This window comes from Sceloporus occidentalis, unplaced genomic scaffold (assembly GCF_023333645.1).
Source record: "Sceloporus occidentalis isolate IW3139 unplaced genomic scaffold, rSceOcc1.0.p SCAF_6, whole genome shotgun sequence".
Taxonomy (NCBI): domain Eukaryota; kingdom Metazoa; phylum Chordata; class Lepidosauria; order Squamata; family Phrynosomatidae; genus Sceloporus; species Sceloporus occidentalis.
In genome coordinates, this window is record NW_028316986.1 from 51,177,433 (window position 1) to 51,194,798 (window position 17,366).

Below are 17,366 nucleotides of genomic sequence, written 5' to 3' on the forward strand. Positions count from 1 at the left end.
TTTACATCACTGAATGATAAATTACTCACTAAAAAATTATTGGTGGCTACATTAACATATGCTACAACTTACTACTGTGAGCTGGAAATAATTTGCCAGAAGAGAACATTTAGGGCTGTCTTTTAGCCCAGATATACCTTTCCCCTAACAACTATTTTGCTGGATATTTTGATGTGAAAAGGAATGAACATTTATCTCAACATAAGTTCTGTTCATGTCCTCATAAGCACCTCAGCTAAATATTCCAGAGGAGAATAATTTTTTAAAGGTGTGATACTTTCATGGACTTCCTTATTTAAGATAACCACAAAAAATAGGGAACTAGCAAGGGACAATGGCTCAGCAACTGAGACAATAGACTGTCAACTTTCCACTTCCTTTCTCATATTTGTACAACAGAAAACTGGCCAGCACCTTCAGACAGGTATCTTCTGTGGGCAGATCATGCTTGTATCTATTACCGTATATGTTTTGTGTAATGACCAGTTGGATATATCAAACTCAGTGATTCAGTTAATGTGAAGCAGAAGGTGGAAAAGTATGGCCCATGGACTGCATGCAGTCCCCAGAGCCATTTTTCTGTCCCCCAGGACCACTGATCATCATCATCATCATCATCATCATCATCATCATCATCATCTAAACAGTTTCTAAGGGGCATGGAGGAATTTTCAACATGGTGGAGAGGGAAGAGATTTTAGGTTGAGAACAGTCCTTAGAAAAAAACCAGGAAGTGAACAGGATGTGATCCCCCAGATGTGGGGGCATTTTGTGGCAAAAAACCCTGAAACTGCCCTCCAATGTATCCTGGGGAATAATGCAGCTTCCCCATCCTCAACAGTTGCCCACCCCTAAAATAAAGCAAGACACCTTCATTAGGAGAATGTTCCTAATGTTGACAACTGCTGGCAATTAAAATACTCTGCTGCAGGAAGTTGTAGGCTGTCTTTCACTTGAGTTATTGAGAGACCAGATGGACATCAGTCAAGGATGCAGAGCTTGTATTGGACAGTGGATTAATTTAGATCACCTCCAAAGTTCCTTTGAACTCTACAACTGTATAAATATATCTTTATTTGATGACTGCTGTTCAATATAACATAATATACACAATAATGAGATAAAATGAGAGGTACTTTTAATTTGTCACCAGTTTGAAATTCCATCAGTAATGGTTCTCTGATCTAAACTTGCAGAAAATGATTCCAAATTATCTGTATCACACTAATTCCACTTTTCCTTTGCTACTCATTACGACTACAAATATATGCAAGATGTACACATCCAGATTGTAAATCTGCACTATATAGTTAAACTATAATTAGTAACTTAAGGTGGAAAAGTATACCACCTACACCTACCCTGACAAAACTGGAAAACATAAAAAGAGAGCATTGGAGAAGATGCTAAGGCCCATCTAATCCAACCCCCGCCAGTACACGAATCCATCACTAAAGCAGTCTTGAAAGATGGTCATTTAGCCTCTGTTTTAAAACTTCCAAGTAAAGAGAACCCACTGTATTCCAAAACAGTCTATTCCAATGTTGAACATTTATTACTATAAGGATTTTTTACCTAATGTTTAATCAGAATCTCCTTTTTTGTAATTATGACAAGATATAAGATGTTGACATTGTCTTGAAACAGGACCTTCAACAGACAACTTTCAGCACATTATTTCCTGCATGACTAGTGCTCGAGACCAATTCAGGGTGTAGGATTTTTGTATCTGGCTGTCAGATGGGACACTGGAATAACTTGTACTCTTTTTAACTGGTTAAACTGAGTTGCTAAGCATTATTTTATCACTCGGTTGCACACCTATTAAACAATGGTTTTCAGGGTTTTTTACCCCCACCCACCCCCACTGATTGCTCTGTATTTGCCTTAAGGTAAGTAATAATAAATAATAAAATATAAAATAAAACTTTCATTTGTATCTCGCTTTTTGTAAAAACAATCAAAGTGGCGAACAGCATATAAAATCATAGTGATATACACAATATCCCACCTTTAAAACTTATTAAACAAATTGAGATTAAAATTACATAAATAACATTAAAATCTAATAATTGTGGGCAGAGTCATGGCACAGACCAAAAGTGTCCATGGTGTATGGGAGTGATTGTTATGTGGACGAGGACTTTATTCTGGAAAGGCCTTCATTCCCATAGGATGAAGACATTTTTCCTGTAACTAAAAGATTCTTGAGATTACTATACAAAATACAGAAGAATTAGAGGAAAAGAATGAAATTAAGCCCAATATCTAAAAGAAAATCTTGTGGTGCACTAAGAACAGCTAGTATTTTTAAAACTTAGTTGACTAATAATTTATACATTTAGTCTTACTTCTGTTTGGAGCAAAGGCTGGCTTGTGCAGAGGACAAGGATACGAGACTTGAATGATTTACTAACCTTTTTCATTGTGTGGATTTCTTTTTTCTAAAAAAGAGAAAGAGAAAATGAAGTGAAGATCAAAAACAACATAGGTTTTCCTTCATACATTCAGTTGTAACAAGTGTAATTTAATATATACGTGGTATTAAAAAAAATCCTTATGGCTTAAGTATACATATGTTAGAGAATTTGTAAGATGCCAAGCTCATGGTTTTAACCTTTCTCTTTACATTAAAGTTCACTTTTAAAAGATCAACATTTTTCCTGTTGAAATGGTCTGGCTAAAATCCCAGGATGCTACATTAATGTATTCAAGCCTCAGAGGCAAAATGCCAGTCAAGGAACTTTTTAATATAGTAATCTGAAAGTGGAAGAGAACAACAGGCATCCAGAAAGGCAAAGCATATTTGCACTTCATATTTTTGTTTAAATATCAACAACACCCTTACAGTGCATTAAGTAATGACATATCTGATTAATTTAGTACTTAGACACTTAAAATACACAAGGTGGGGCATGTTTTAAAGTTTTAAAACTGAAGTACTGTACTTTGTAATATCAGAATCCATTATTAAACAGAATATCCTAATGACAGGACAATTTGATAATATTTTTATGCTAAAATGAACAAGATAAGAGGCTAGAGCACAACTACATCTGCTAAGTGGGCTTTAGTTCACGGGATTATGCCACAATAAGTGTTAGAGACATAGTCAGGTTAATGTGGAATATTTTATTTTTTATTTATTTCAAGGATTTATATCTCACCTTTCTCTCACAATGGGTTTCAAGGCAGATTACAATAATTTAAATATCAGTAAGCAAAGCGATGCTGTACCACTTTGAGACTAAGTAGATTAGCGCACTACACTCCTATAGTGCTGCAATTCAACTTCTACTGCTTTGGCTGCCTCCTGTTGCATTCTGGGGTTTGTAGTTCCAGGCTCTGGGACTCCCTCCCTAGAGAGGCCAGGCTGACTCAATCCCTGCTTTTCTTTGGTGGGAGACAAAAACATTTTTATGCTGCCAGGCTTTCTCACACTGACATGGGTGCTGTATAAGTTTTAAAATTTTAATATGTAATATTTTTCACATTTTAAGATTGTGTAATTGTTTTTTAAGCTTTGCATTTTTAATGTTTCGGACTGTTTTAAATTTTATTAACTATCTTGAGGAGATAGAATATTGGGAAGAAGGTGGGATATAAATTAATAATAATAATAGTTCAGTGAGGCCTAAGAGATCTCTGGCTGAGAATTCTAAATGCCTTTCCCTAAACTGCAAATCTCAGAATGCAACAGGAGGCATCCTGAGCAATCAAAGTGGAACTGAAGCACTCTAAGGGTGTAGTGAAATAATATCTTAGAGCCAGCCTATTCCTATCCCCAGCACCTAGCTGATCTAGCGCAGTGATGAGGTGGTGTTCAGATACCTACTCACTCATCACTGGGCTTATGCTACAGCTTCTTTTGCTTGGTTACTTTCAAAGATGCTAAAAAATAATTTGTAAAGCATAGTAAATTGTTGAAACTACCATTCCAATGGTTTTTGATACAAAATATCATTTATATTATCCTATACTGGAGTTATACAGCTATGGAAAAGCAGGAAACAAGATACCGTGTACTAGTGATGCCTGCTTGATTTATATTGTGTTTTGAACACAGAGGCACACATACACCTGAATATAATTTCTAGGACCTCCTGTGGTTACGTGCTCCAATTTATTTTGAGCAACACAATTACCCTAATATTTAATTTGTTGTTCTTTTTTGTGTTTTCTTCTTCCTTTACAAAAAAAATCTTAAAATATATTAACTGGCTTAAAATTCTTTAAAAGGAATTGGCTTAAAACTCTTTATAACACAGCACTAGACAATCAAATTCAACTGTGAAACTAACCATAGGAGTTCTCACACTACTAAGATATGCTGCCTTGCTATTTTGGGGATAGAGGCTGGCGGTTCATAATATCTGATCTACTCCAGAATGACATCAGAAGGAAGCTTCTGAAAGTAATGAAGGTATAACAAAGGAATTTGTTCATTCAGTTGCTGCTAGTTCTAATAATTTCTTCTTTTTTGCATACTTAAGAGCCTTTATAGTCATTCTATCTGCTCCTTAACACATGCCTCTCCTTCCTCCATTTTACATAAGCTAAGAACAAGAAGAGAGATCAAGACTAAGGGGCATACAGATGGGTGGCAAAAAGCCACCTGCCTTTGTCCCTGGTCAGCTCTGCGGCAGCCGCATGGTGCAGAACCGATATGCTCCCTAAAAAAAAGCAGCTCTAGGCATGAGCGCCATAATGACGCCCCTTCCTGTGAGCACCGTTTGGGCACTCTGACACATGTGCATCATCATGGTGCACCCTGTATAAAGGAGGGCGCACCATGATGGTACACAGGTGACGATAGTAAGGCTGGGTGCATGTGGACGCCCAGCCCTATCTAGCCCTAATTTCTGGCCCAGGCTGGCGCAAGGCATTTGTCTGTACCGACCCTCAGCTACTTGCCTAAAGTAATATAGAATATAAAAAACCTGCATACTACTATTCACAGATTTTATTAGTAAGTTTCATTTCACCAGTCATATGATTGTAATTCTTCACGACTGTTAACATATTTTAACTATCAGCAACTGCCACGAGTCAGGAATAATAATGTACAGCCCAGAATGCCTGAGCTAGGTAGGACAACATTCAAAATACCACTATCACAGAGGTTTGAACAATTCTGGGCAAATCTCTATTCCCTATCTGTAAAATAGGAACAACAGTGACTACTGCTGAAAGGGGAAAACAAAATGTGTTAAAAGCAGTTTGTGTGTTCAAGAATAATAATGTGTAAGAAAGTAATAAAGGGGGAAATAGATTTATCTGCACCAACATTAACACATGTAGTTCAATACTCTATGACTAGAACATCATGCCTGGGGCAGGAATATTTTCCCAGCTACCACAGTAGCTAAACACACACCGCTCAGCATTAATCAACATAATCAAGGTCTGTCTTACTGAATTCAACATTGTGAACCAGTAATCTGAACTCTCAATGCAAGTCACTCTGACAGGAGTTGTCTAATTCAAGGACATTCCTGAGTTCTGTAAACTTCACTGAGTGAAGGCTTGATTGGTGCCTGTACACAAGGGGCTCTTGCTCTTATACATATTGGAGACTGTTTCAACAAACTTGAGCAAATAAATGAAGCACTCGAGTAAGCAGAATCTGATTTCATGCACACACAGTAAGAAACAGAGACCTACGCATGAATTCCAAGGAGGGTGTTGCCAAGTGATTAAGATTTACATTTTTTTAAAAAAGGCAGAGGGGGAAAACACCTCAAAACCAAACCTTTATACTGCACTTACCAGCAAAGCATTTGGAACAGAGATTCATAGTCTTGCTGGACCTGAGGCAAGGAGGGAAAAAAAGGAGAGCTTAAAAATCCTTAGTAGTTAAGAGTACCGGTATGAAAATTTAAGGACTGGAGCAGGGGTAGGCAACCGTTTTGAGCCGGGGGCCGGGTTGCTGTCCCTCAGACAACTGGGGGGCCGAAGCCAAAAAATAAATAATTAAATAATTTTTAAAAAATTTAAATACATAAATAAACCGGGACAAATGTAGGACAACATTTTCAAATGGTGGACACTTTTTTTAAAAAAGTGGAGGACAAGCAAAAAAATTTGCTGATTTTTAAAAAAATGTTAATATAAATTGCATGTTTCTGAGGCGTCTATACACAATTGCCCCTGCGCGCGAGAGGCCAAAGGCCCTGGCGGCAATCGGTGGCAGGACCAGGCTGGGGCCGGTCCCAAGGCCTTGCCGGGCCGCATCCGGCCCGCGGGCCGCAGGTTGCCTACCCCTGGACTAGAGCAAAAGCAAAAGGGAAAAGAAGATGGAAAACTGCTTTTAAAAGATAAATAGATAGCAAAGGGAAACCATGTCACACCTTCATATCTTAAGTCAATCCAGTGTATGTTTGTTTGGTGTTTGATAAAATTTAAAAATAGAGAAAATCAAACCGCTTGACTGCTGTTTGAATTAGGCAGGGCAGCTATGATGACCTGAAAACGTATCTGACTTGTTCCCACCACAGCTGCTGTCAAAATTAAAATTATGTAAGCAAGAAAGAATGCAAGCTTTCATTCATAGTTTCATAGTTTACCCAAGAGAATGACTTGACTTTAATGTGCAAAGAACATGAATATTTTCTCCAGCACATAGTCTCTGCTCGAATAAGATCAGCATTAATGTAATTCAGAGCCAGAAGGGATTTACCTGACGCAATAAGAAGTGAGACAAAACGTGTTAAAATATATTTATTAAGTGGCAGGAATAAACACAAGTAAACTGATGTTTGAAGACAGAAATGAAGAGACGCATCCCCAGTTTGCAAATGCATTCAACTCAAATATCTATCAAATAAATAGATAAAAATAAAAGTTTAATTTATATCCCACTTTTTGTTACCACAATCAAAGCGGCGTACAATGTTTAAAAAATACAATATATACAATTCCCCCCTTTAAAAAGGATTAAACAATTCTATCCATTAAAATTACAGACGATAAAATCTAAAAACAATAATAAAATAATAAAATAACGGTGGGCAGAGTCTTCGCTTATATATGTCTGTGGGGGAAGTGTTACGTGGACGGTTTCTATTCCGGGAAGGCCTGGTGGAAGAGATCCGTCTTGACAGCTTTCTTGAAGCTCTCTAGGTTCGTAATTTGATGGATCTCGTCCAGCAGGCCATTCCATTAAGTGGGAACGAATGCGGAAAAAGTCCTCTGGGAGGTCGCAGTCAATCTGATCTTTGTGGACTGCAACAAATTCCTCCCAGAGGATCTGAGGGTGTGGGGCGGATTATACGGAAGGAGGCGATCCCTTAAGTAGGTTGGGCCCAAGCCATGGAGGGCTTTAAAGGTAATGACCAACACCTTGTACTGTGCCCGGAAACGAATAGGCAGCCAGTGGAGTGATTTCAATATTGGTGTAATATGGTCACTCCTAGTTGTTCCTGTAATCAATCTGGCTGCCATATTCTGTACCAGTTGAAGTTTCCAGACTAGGCACAAGGGTAGCTCCATGTAGAGTGCATTGCAAAAATCAAGTCTTGAGGTTACCAGTGCGTGTACTAGAGTTTCGAGGCCACCCAGCTCCAGGAAAGGGTGCAACTGACGTATCAGCCGGAGCTGATAACAGGCACTCTTGACCGTTGCATTCACCATTGTATATGGTCTAAGATTCAACTTTGATAACAACTGGACCTCAAGAGAAGTTACTTTACTGTTGCTAATGGAGATGAAATTTTATTATCTGTATTTTATTGCTCTTTGTCCAGAGTCCTCAAATGCCTAATAAGGAGAATGGCCTCTGCCTGCATTGAAATCCCTCAATATCACCTAAACTGACAATCATCTGAGACAGAATGTAGCAGTAGCTATCATCATCCCCATTTTTCTCCTGTATGATTTTTAACATCTTGAATGATGAAGTAGCCAGTGAAGCTTTAAAAATGTGCATAATATATTTTATGTTTTGGTGCTGGCTCAGTAAAGGTATCACTTGTTGAATTTGAGATATTTTTTTCCATTTTGCTGCATGGCCTACATAGCCACCCCGAATAGATTATCAACTAAGGTCCAAAACACACAGCAGAAATAATCAAATTTGAGACTGCTTTAACTGCCCTGGTTCAGTGCTAGGGAATCATGAGAACTGTAGTTTATTGTGGCACCAGAGCTCTCTGACAGAGAAGGCAAAATATCTCATAAAACTACAGTTCCCAGAATTCCCTAGCATTGAGCCAGGACAGTTAAAGCATCCCCAAACTGGATTATTTCTGTGGTGTGTTTTGGACCAAAGATAGCTTATCTACCTTCACAAGAACTGCAATTAAAAGAGCAGACCAAGTCAACACCTATATTTTTTGCACAGAAGCTACTGTTTAAAGTAGCTTAAAATATGGCTGTTTCCCCAAGAAGCCATTAAAGCCCAGGACCAGAAAAGAAAAGCCAGAGCTCAAATAATTTGTATTTATGACATCAATATTTTCAATTGTATGGAGAAGGGGTTGGAAACTGTGGCAGGAGGCAGGGACCATTTTTTCCACCCTGCACCCTCCTGGCAGGCTGCAATGGAGTGTTTTTCTATGTCCAAAGTGGAGCAAAGTCACTCCCAGACACTATTTTGGTTGATTCCCCCGCCCCCAAAAAAACCCTGTTTTGGGTAGATTTGAAGGGTATGGGGAGGCAAACTGCTGTGGTTTGAGCAAAGTTTTCTGCAGAAATCACTCCCAAATTTATTTATTTTAATTCATGAGTTTAGAGGTCACAATTAGGGGTCCCAATGGCCACATGTGGCCCACGAGCCATACTTTGCCTACCCCTAGTGTTGAGGATAGCTTTCATTTCTAAATCTTCATTATTTTCTTTTGAAAAGCAGATTAAAAGGGTAGAGAAGAGCCATATAATACTGAACTATAAAGTCTAATAAAAGTAAAAAATAGTTCATACCATTTATTAACCTACAAACTTTTAATAGTAAAATCTATGGTACCAAGAAATCCATACTTGTTAATAACTACCAAGAAGCGATGGAAACAAGAATAAGTACGTACCACAACAATCAAAATTTACATTGGAAGGTTTTCAATTTTGCAACACCATGAAAAACTATTACAGTGGATCCTCGGTATACGCGGGGGATCCGTTCCGGACCCCCCCGCGTATACCAAAATCCGCGTATGCTCAAAGCAGTATTCTGTCCAATGGCGGCGCTCGTGCACGTGCGCCGCCATTGGACAGAAAAGTCTCCTTCCTCTTTCCCCTCCTTCCTAACCTCCCTCCCTCCCTCCCTCCCTCCTTACCTGTGTCGCCACGCCGCCGCTGCCGCTGAAAGTGGCCCGGATGCAGCCTGGAGGTCTCTTGGCCTCCAGAAGCAGCACCCAGCAGTTTTGTGGCGGCGGAGGCCGAGGCCGCGAGGGAGAAGAGGCTTGGCCTCGTCCTCCTCGCGGCCTCGGTCTCCGCCACCGCAAAATGGCCGGCTGCTGCTCCTGGAGGCCAAGGGGCCTACAAGCTGCAGCCGGCTCTTTAAGAGAGGCGGCGACCAGGGAGGAGGAGGTCAGGCCCCGTTCTCCCTGGTCGCCGCCGCTGAGAAAGGGATTTCCTGCATGGCAGGGGGTTGGACTGAATGGCCCTTGTGGTCTCTTCCAACTCTATGATTCTATGATTCTATGATTCTAACTAATAATAAAACAAGTGGGTTTTACTTTCCTAGTATTTTCAAATATGTCCTTGAAAGGGACAAACTACTGTACAGTCTGTTATGAAGCAGATTGTCATGTTTTATACTAAATTATTAATGAGCTGACAGTCTGGCTTAACTGTACTAACAAGAACTGTACTAACAAGTTAAGATTAAAACAATTAGACAAACAATATGTCATGAAGAACATGCAGCACTTCATGTGACTACAAAGAGAGGGGGGGGGGGTAATGTCAATGTCCATTTAAGAGTCAATCCAAGAATCCACACAGAGAAGCAGAGCAATTGCTCTCTTTAAAAAATCTAATCGCTATAAAAATAAACCAAAAACTAGCTAGATAGCACAAAACAGTAGTAGCCTATTTACTATAGTAACTGTTAATTCTATATAGCATATATGCCAAAAACTGAAAAAGCAGTCCAAAAATGGGACTGACTAATATCTGGAGAAGGACAGCATTTACCCCTGATAATTCTACCTTTGTTCTGTTAGAGGCAATATTTTCCAAGCATAAGCTTTACAAAAGTTTTTTTTAAAAAAGAAGAATATTGTAGTCTAAAGAGCTATCTATTTCTTTCCTTACCGTACCTCTTTGATTGTTTCTGTTCCACCCCAAAATAAGAGATAGTTATGCATTTGGAAAACCCATCTAATAATAATAATAAATTTTATTTATATTTCCTGCCTCTTCCTGTGGATCGAGGTGGGATTAGAACCATAAAACAATAACATCTAAAATCCATACAGTAAAACAATAACACTGCTCAAAAAATACAGTTCAAAACAATAAAATCATCATCTAAAATACACAGTTGCAAGCAGAAGTGGGAGTTTTCCTTGGTTCTTTATAAAATATCGGTTGGGTAGGCCCGCTGAAAGAGATCTGTCTTAAGTGCCTTCTTGAAGACAGCTAAGGTGGTGATAAAATGGATCTCTTCCGGCAAGTTCTTCCATAGCTTGGGGGCTATGGCTGTGTACGCTCTGTGGTAAGTTGTTGATAACCTGGTCTTTTAATATTCTAACAGATTCTTCCCAGATGTTCTGAGAGTGCAGGGCGGATTGTGTATGGAGATGCGTTCCCTCAAGTAACTCAGGCCCAAGCCATGTAGGGCTTTAAAGGTAATGACCAACACTTTGTATTACGCCCAGAAGCTAATTGGCAATCAGTGAAGGGATTTTAGCACCGGTATTATATGGTCTGACCTGCATGTTCCAGTGACCAATCTGGCTGCCGCATTTTCAACTAATTGAAGCTTCCGAAATTGGTACAAAGGTAGCCACATGTAGAGCGCATTACAGAAATCTAAGCGAGAGATTACCAGTGCATGTACCACTGATTCAAGGTCCTTTTGGTCCAGGTAGGGACGCAGTTGGCGTATCAGCCGAAGCTGGTACCAAGCACTCCTGGCCATCACATTCACTTGAGTTGACAACTGTAGAGATGAGTCCAGGGGTACTCCCAAATTGTACAAGACAGAAAGTGACAAAGATTTGGCTGCCATCCTGAATCGTGAATCATCTTGGGGATTTGCATTATATGAAGGAATGATCCAATGAGAGTAGACAGTAAAATCTAAGAATGTCTTCACATGTCTTGTAAGACCACAACTACATAAACAAACTTTTTATGTTGTACAGTATTGAAGCACCTGAAAGTAATACAACAGATATTGTCAGTAAATTAACACAGCGTCATACACAGGCATGCCATAAGCATCTTTCAGCTTATGATGAAAGCCGCGCTCCAGTAGTGGCAATGGCACATGCTCCCATGGTGCTCATGCCACACCACATGCACAAGCCTCATTGTTTTAAATGGGGCTTGAACATTCACAGTATTTCCCTTATGCGGGGGGGGGGGTCTGGAACAGATCCCCCACATAAGGGAAAGACCCACTGTATCATTAAAGGTTGACCTGTGAACTTTTTGCTGTGAATGAAAATAGGATGAAATATATCTTTTTCATGTTCATTTAATTCCTTCTGTACTTAAATGTAAACCTCCTTTTAATTTATAAATGACAACATTTGGCGAGAGTTGCAGAAATGGAACAATACAGGAAACAAATAGTAAAGGAAGGTTAGTGGCCTTGGGAGAGAAAAATAAGAAATACAGTGGTACCTCGGGATACGAAATACCCAGGTTACGAAATTTTCAGGATACGAAAAAAAATAATTTAAAAAAAATTTTCCGGGTTAAGAAAGTTTTTTCGGGTTACGAAAAAACTTTTGGTGCTTTTCTGCGCGATTTCACACGGAATCGCGGCTTTTCCCCATTAGCGCCTATGGGGATTCGGCTTGCGAAAGCCTTTCGGGTTACGAAATTGACAGCGGAACGAATTAATTTCGTAACCCGAGGCACCACTGTATAGGCAAACAGGTCTTGTCTCTACTGTTTTCCTTCATCCCAATTTTGTAATGAAGAGACCATTTTATAATATTGCTTTAGTTGCCACACTTTCAACGTGCTTTTCAATAATATACATTATACATAAGAGCAGTGCTGGTCCAGACCCATCTAGTTCAGGGTACTGTTTCAACATTGGGCAGATAGTTATGGGAAACCCACAACCAAAATTTGAATGGAATGTACCCTCCTGTGTAATATTATGATAAAGGATCTACAGTATCAAGTCATTACAATTCCTGCATACTGTACAGTTATATAACTCAAATCTTATCTGTTCCAGACTGTTCCTTCTTCAGCAGCATATAAATCAGCAAGTCCAAACAAAAGATTATAGATGTTTATTTCAGAATATGCACACATATTATTTCCTAAGCAAACTCGACGCATTTATCATTACAGGTTGAGTCTCCCTTGTCCAGAATTCAAACATTCAAAATATTTTGAATTCCAAAATCAAAAATGGGCCACATGGCTGTAGCTGAGATAATGACACCTTTGCTTTCTGATGGCTTAATGTACACAAACTTAATTTCATGAACAACATTATTTAAAATACTGTGTATAAAATTATCTTCAGGCTATGTGCATAAGGTGTATATGAAACATAAATGAATTTCATGTTTACAGTGGGCCCCATCTCCAACATATCTCATTATGTTTATGCAAATATTCTAAAACCCAACAAACTCTGAAATCCCAAACACTTCTGGTCCCAAGCATTTCGATAAAGAAGACTGAACCTGCATATACACACAACACCTCACTTTATCTGGAACATATAAAAGGTGCCTTGTACAGGGGGTGGGAGCCAACAGAGATGGTTCCATGCTTGCCTATGTTTGGATTCACTAGGACATGGTGTAAATCTGGAGACTAAACTGTAAATAATTGGAATTATTAATCATAATAATGTTAAGACATACCAAACAAAATAAAATTTCCTTTTAGTGCTTTTTTAAAAAAGCATCCAGAATTATGCCAAAATTCTATTTTTTGTTAAATATTAGACAGATTTACTAAGTTTATTTTCTTCTCCAGCACTGAATTACAACTTTGAAATATTCTTATAGGAGTGTACTGTTACTATTCAACTGCATTAATTTTATGAAACAATATATTTTTAGAAACAAAAAAACTGCCAAAAATATCCAGTTATACATTGCAATGGACCTTATAGAACTTGAAATACCAGTTAAGAGCAACCATAAAACAGAACTGTCAGGAGTTGCTTAGGCATCTTGCCTGACATGAGATGCTTAGTAACTGAAGTGATGGATTATGTAGTAAATTGGCCCTCCGTATCCACAGATTCATCCACCCACAGCTTGTAAAAGTATACACACACACACCAAAGAGCAAAACTTGATTTTGCAATTTTATATAACGGACACCATTTTCAAGCCATGGATGGTTGAATCCATGGTTATGGAATATTTAAATCAACAGGCAACATTACAGATAAAAATACTCAGATCAAACCAGTGGCCGTTTCTACATTGGAGTCACCATCCTACAGGTAATGTTTGTACTGCTATTTCTCTGCTGAAGAACTGATATTAACAGCATATGCACTCATTTTGTGTACGCCTCGGGCAGGCTTTTATATATTCCTTAATTTTACTGACTTTGTACAGCGCTGTGTATAATTACAGCGCTTTAGAAATAAAGTTTAATAATAATAATAATAATAATAATAATAATGTAGCATTAAGAAACAGTTGTGGTAAGCCTATACCTAAGAAAGTACTATATGCTTGGAGCTATTTGATTATATGGTGGTGAGTTAAGAGCACACTTGCGAAATTTTAAGCTATTTTTGTTCTACTGTTTTACTGTGAACAGGAACAGAAAAATAAAATATTTTAAAAGGGTTTGATTTCGAACTATGGACAGCCCTCCATATCCACAGATTCTTTATCCATGGATAAAGTCTGCAAATATTCATTATATATATATATTCCAAAAAGCAAACTTGGATTTTGCCATTTTATATAATGGAAACCATTTTACTATGCCACTGAACTTAATGAGACTTAAGCATCTACAGATTTTGGTATCTATTGGAAGGGGGGGGGGGCTGGAACTAAACCCCAGAGGATACCAAGTGGCAGGATTGTATAACTGAGCTGGAAACCATGTACACTGATTTTTTGTAATCAACTAAACAAATTAATGTGGAAATAATACATCAGTTCACAATCCTAAAGACTATTGAGAAATATCACTCAGTAAGTTATCAAAATAATATCAGTATTACAGGTTGAGTCTTCTTTATCTGAAATCTTGGAACCAGAAGTTTTTGAATTTCAGATTTTTTTCGATTTTGCATATACAGTACATATATGAGATTCTTGGAAATGGGACTCAACACATGAAATTCATATGTTTTGCATACACTTTATATACATAGCCTGAAGGTAATTTTATATGTAATATTTTTAAATAATTTTGTGCGTGAAACAAACACTGAACCATTAGAAAGGAAAGACATCACTATCTCAGCCACTCATTTTGGATTTTGAAGGATTTTGGATTTTGGAATTCCAGATACTCAGCCTGTATTACTATCAAAAAATGCTAACATTAAATTGGAAGCTGGAAGCTTACCAAAGAACATGATTCAACCTAGACCAAACATCCTATATGAAACAAAAATGTTGGGCAAGAGTTCATCCGGGTTAATAATGTGCTCTAACGAGGAAACATCTCTTTCTGGCTCAAATCTTTCTACTCTGCACTGCTTGTCTCCATGTAACAAAAACAGATTGCTTGTCTTACACTGTGAAAAGTTAACTCCAAACAAGTCTATGGAAAATATTATGCTACCCCCATTTACCTAATCTTAATTGTAAACTAAAGGCTTGAAGTAAAATATGACATTTGTCAGACAAATTATTTATACTTCAAATTATTCATATCTAATTCAGGACCAAAAGTCACAGTGCAGTCCTATCCAGATCTACCAGAAGCAAGCCCTACTGAGCTCAATGAGTCTTCATCACAGTGTGTAAAAGACAGTAGCCTTAAAACACTTTACTATTCGATCTATTTCATGTGTTACATGTGAAGTAGATGCATGTACACAATAAATACCAGGCCACACTGCTGACCATCCTCCCAAACTAGCTCCAATCTTTGATGTCTTTGCAACAGCCAACAACGAGGAGTCGATTTTTGCTTTACATGTGAAAGGGACTGCAATTTCCCTACTTAATTCCCATTACATTTCTAGCTTATTCAGCATCCATCAAGTATTAGAATTAATGCTACTGGGGGTACATCTACACTTTCCTTGAGACTTGATTTCAAAACATGGAATTCATCATAAGAACCCATATAATTAACAACATCCTTTTCTAACACTTGTCTCTAATATAGTTGCAAGGTCTTGACAAATTGAATGTGGAATCAGCATCTACTGTGTGCTGTCCTGCCAGGACTATTTGAATCTCCCCCTGCATTTTCTTTCATGTTGGTTCAGGCCATAGAATATTTTAGTGTAGGAAAATTCATTATATTAGTTGTGGGAGGAGCTGTAGGATCCCCTGCATTTTTCCAGGTTTGGTTTGCCCTTTCCCAGCAAGCTCTGCTTTAGCTAGATGCTTTTAGTTTGGAGGCAGTCTTTGCTGTGAGCAGGCAGAGAGCTGTCTTTTGGTGGCAAACAGGCCTAGACAGCCGGAAAGGGCATTTCTTACACATTAGCCGAATCAGTTACCAGGAACTAGTTAGCCAATTTTAGTTACCAGAAACAAGTTAGTCAATTTAGTTACCAGCATCAAAGAAGACAAAAAGATCAGGAGCTGAAAGACCCTGCACCAGCTCCATTGAGAGAGGAGATCAAACCAAGATCAGACCCAGAAAGATGACACCCTGAAGATTGCTGAAAGTCTGTAAAGTATCTTTTATTTCAAGTTATTTAGAGCTGGAGGAGAAAACTCTTTATTTTTGTTCTTTAAATTAAACTTCCCCCTTTTTTGAACTTTACATTCAGCTTCAGAGCCTTTTTGGGTAAAAGAGTTTGATCTCACCAGGGTACCAGCGTTGCACACCCAAATCTGCCACCACCTTTAGTTGGGTGTGTCTTCACATATTGTATATACTCATGTAATTCTAGAAATTTTAGTCAAAAAACTGGCTCAAAAAAACTGAGTAGACTGATCCACAGATCAAACTAAGGTGCTCTATAGACGGACCCTATGGGGTGCCGTCGTCACATGTGAGGGGCGGCACTTTTAGACGGCCCTCGCCCCTTGCACATGACAAGGGCGTGAAAATGGCGGTGTCCTATACACATGGGCGCTGTCATTTTGACGTGACGGACGCCTAGTGTCTGCATGGCTCAGTGCGGTTGTGACGTCGCAAGTGCACCATTGGCGCCTTGCGGCGTCACAATGGCACCGAAAAAGAAGCCGTTTTTTGCGGCTTCTTTTTGCTGTGCGAGGGAGCCGTGCCGTTTGTCCGCTGCGGCTCTCTTGTGCAGCAAACTAGGGCAGCGGCAGACCACCCTTTTGGGCGGTCTGTATCCCACCTAAGTATTGCACTTTAACTCTTATTTTAAAAAAGGAATCAGCCCCTGGTGAAGGATAAGAGTGTAATCTGTCATGGAAGCACTGACACCCCCACCCCCCATCCATATACTCTCTCATCCATCTGAGTATAAAGTTATGACTACTGAAATTTTGCAAATTCTTGGGCTTTTTTCCCATTTGCTTCATCCTTTAGATCTTTTGTTACATGCCCCTAAATTTTACCCTCGATTTAGCCACACGTCATATCAAAATTCATAAATTTGGCCCTAAAGCCTGTCCTCAACTTATACAGTGGGCGCTTCCTGTATGTTGGGATCTGTTCCGGGGAACCCCCCCCCCCCCCACACACACACACGCACATATGGGAAAAACCACTTATGCTGGAATCCTATGGATTCCTATGGCAGTGCACTCCTGTTTGCCATGGCGCCAGCACCATTTTGTCCACAGGGGCTTGCTGTCTGCATGAGGTCAGGTCCACAAATGCTAAGCTCACATATGGCATAGGCAGACTGTATATGAATTTTACTTATATTGAGTATATAGGATAGATTTAGAAAGCCCCTGGAAACATACCCTACAGTGGGGCACCAGTGCTATCCTACCCTCCAGTAAGTTTAGCAGGCAGTGACAGACAGTAGAGAGCACCTGCTCTTACAGTGCTCAACTCAGTTTTACTACCTCAGCACCTCAGTTTAAACTGTTTCTTTAAACACTAAAGAAAAGGGGATGCCAACAAACAGCAACAGCCCTAAC

General features: G+C 39.0%; 1 protein-coding gene across 4 annotated transcripts in view; it reads right to left on the bottom strand.

Moving 5' to 3' along the window:
- ZFAND3 (zinc finger AN1-type containing 3) overlaps positions 1 to 17,366 on the bottom strand; it is a 173,046-nt gene that overhangs the window by 116,700 nt on the left and 38,980 nt on the right. For all 4 annotated transcript variants that reach the window (XM_089529602.1, XM_089529601.1, XM_089529600.1 and 1 more), the window contains exons 2-3: positions 5,770 to 5,810; positions 2,418 to 2,444 (exon numbers count right to left, since the gene is read on the bottom strand). In XM_089529602.1, the coding sequence (XP_089385728.1) occupies positions 2,418 to 2,444; positions 5,770 to 5,810 (68 nt within the window). The remainder of the gene's footprint in view (positions 1 to 2,417; positions 2,445 to 5,769; positions 5,811 to 17,366) is intronic.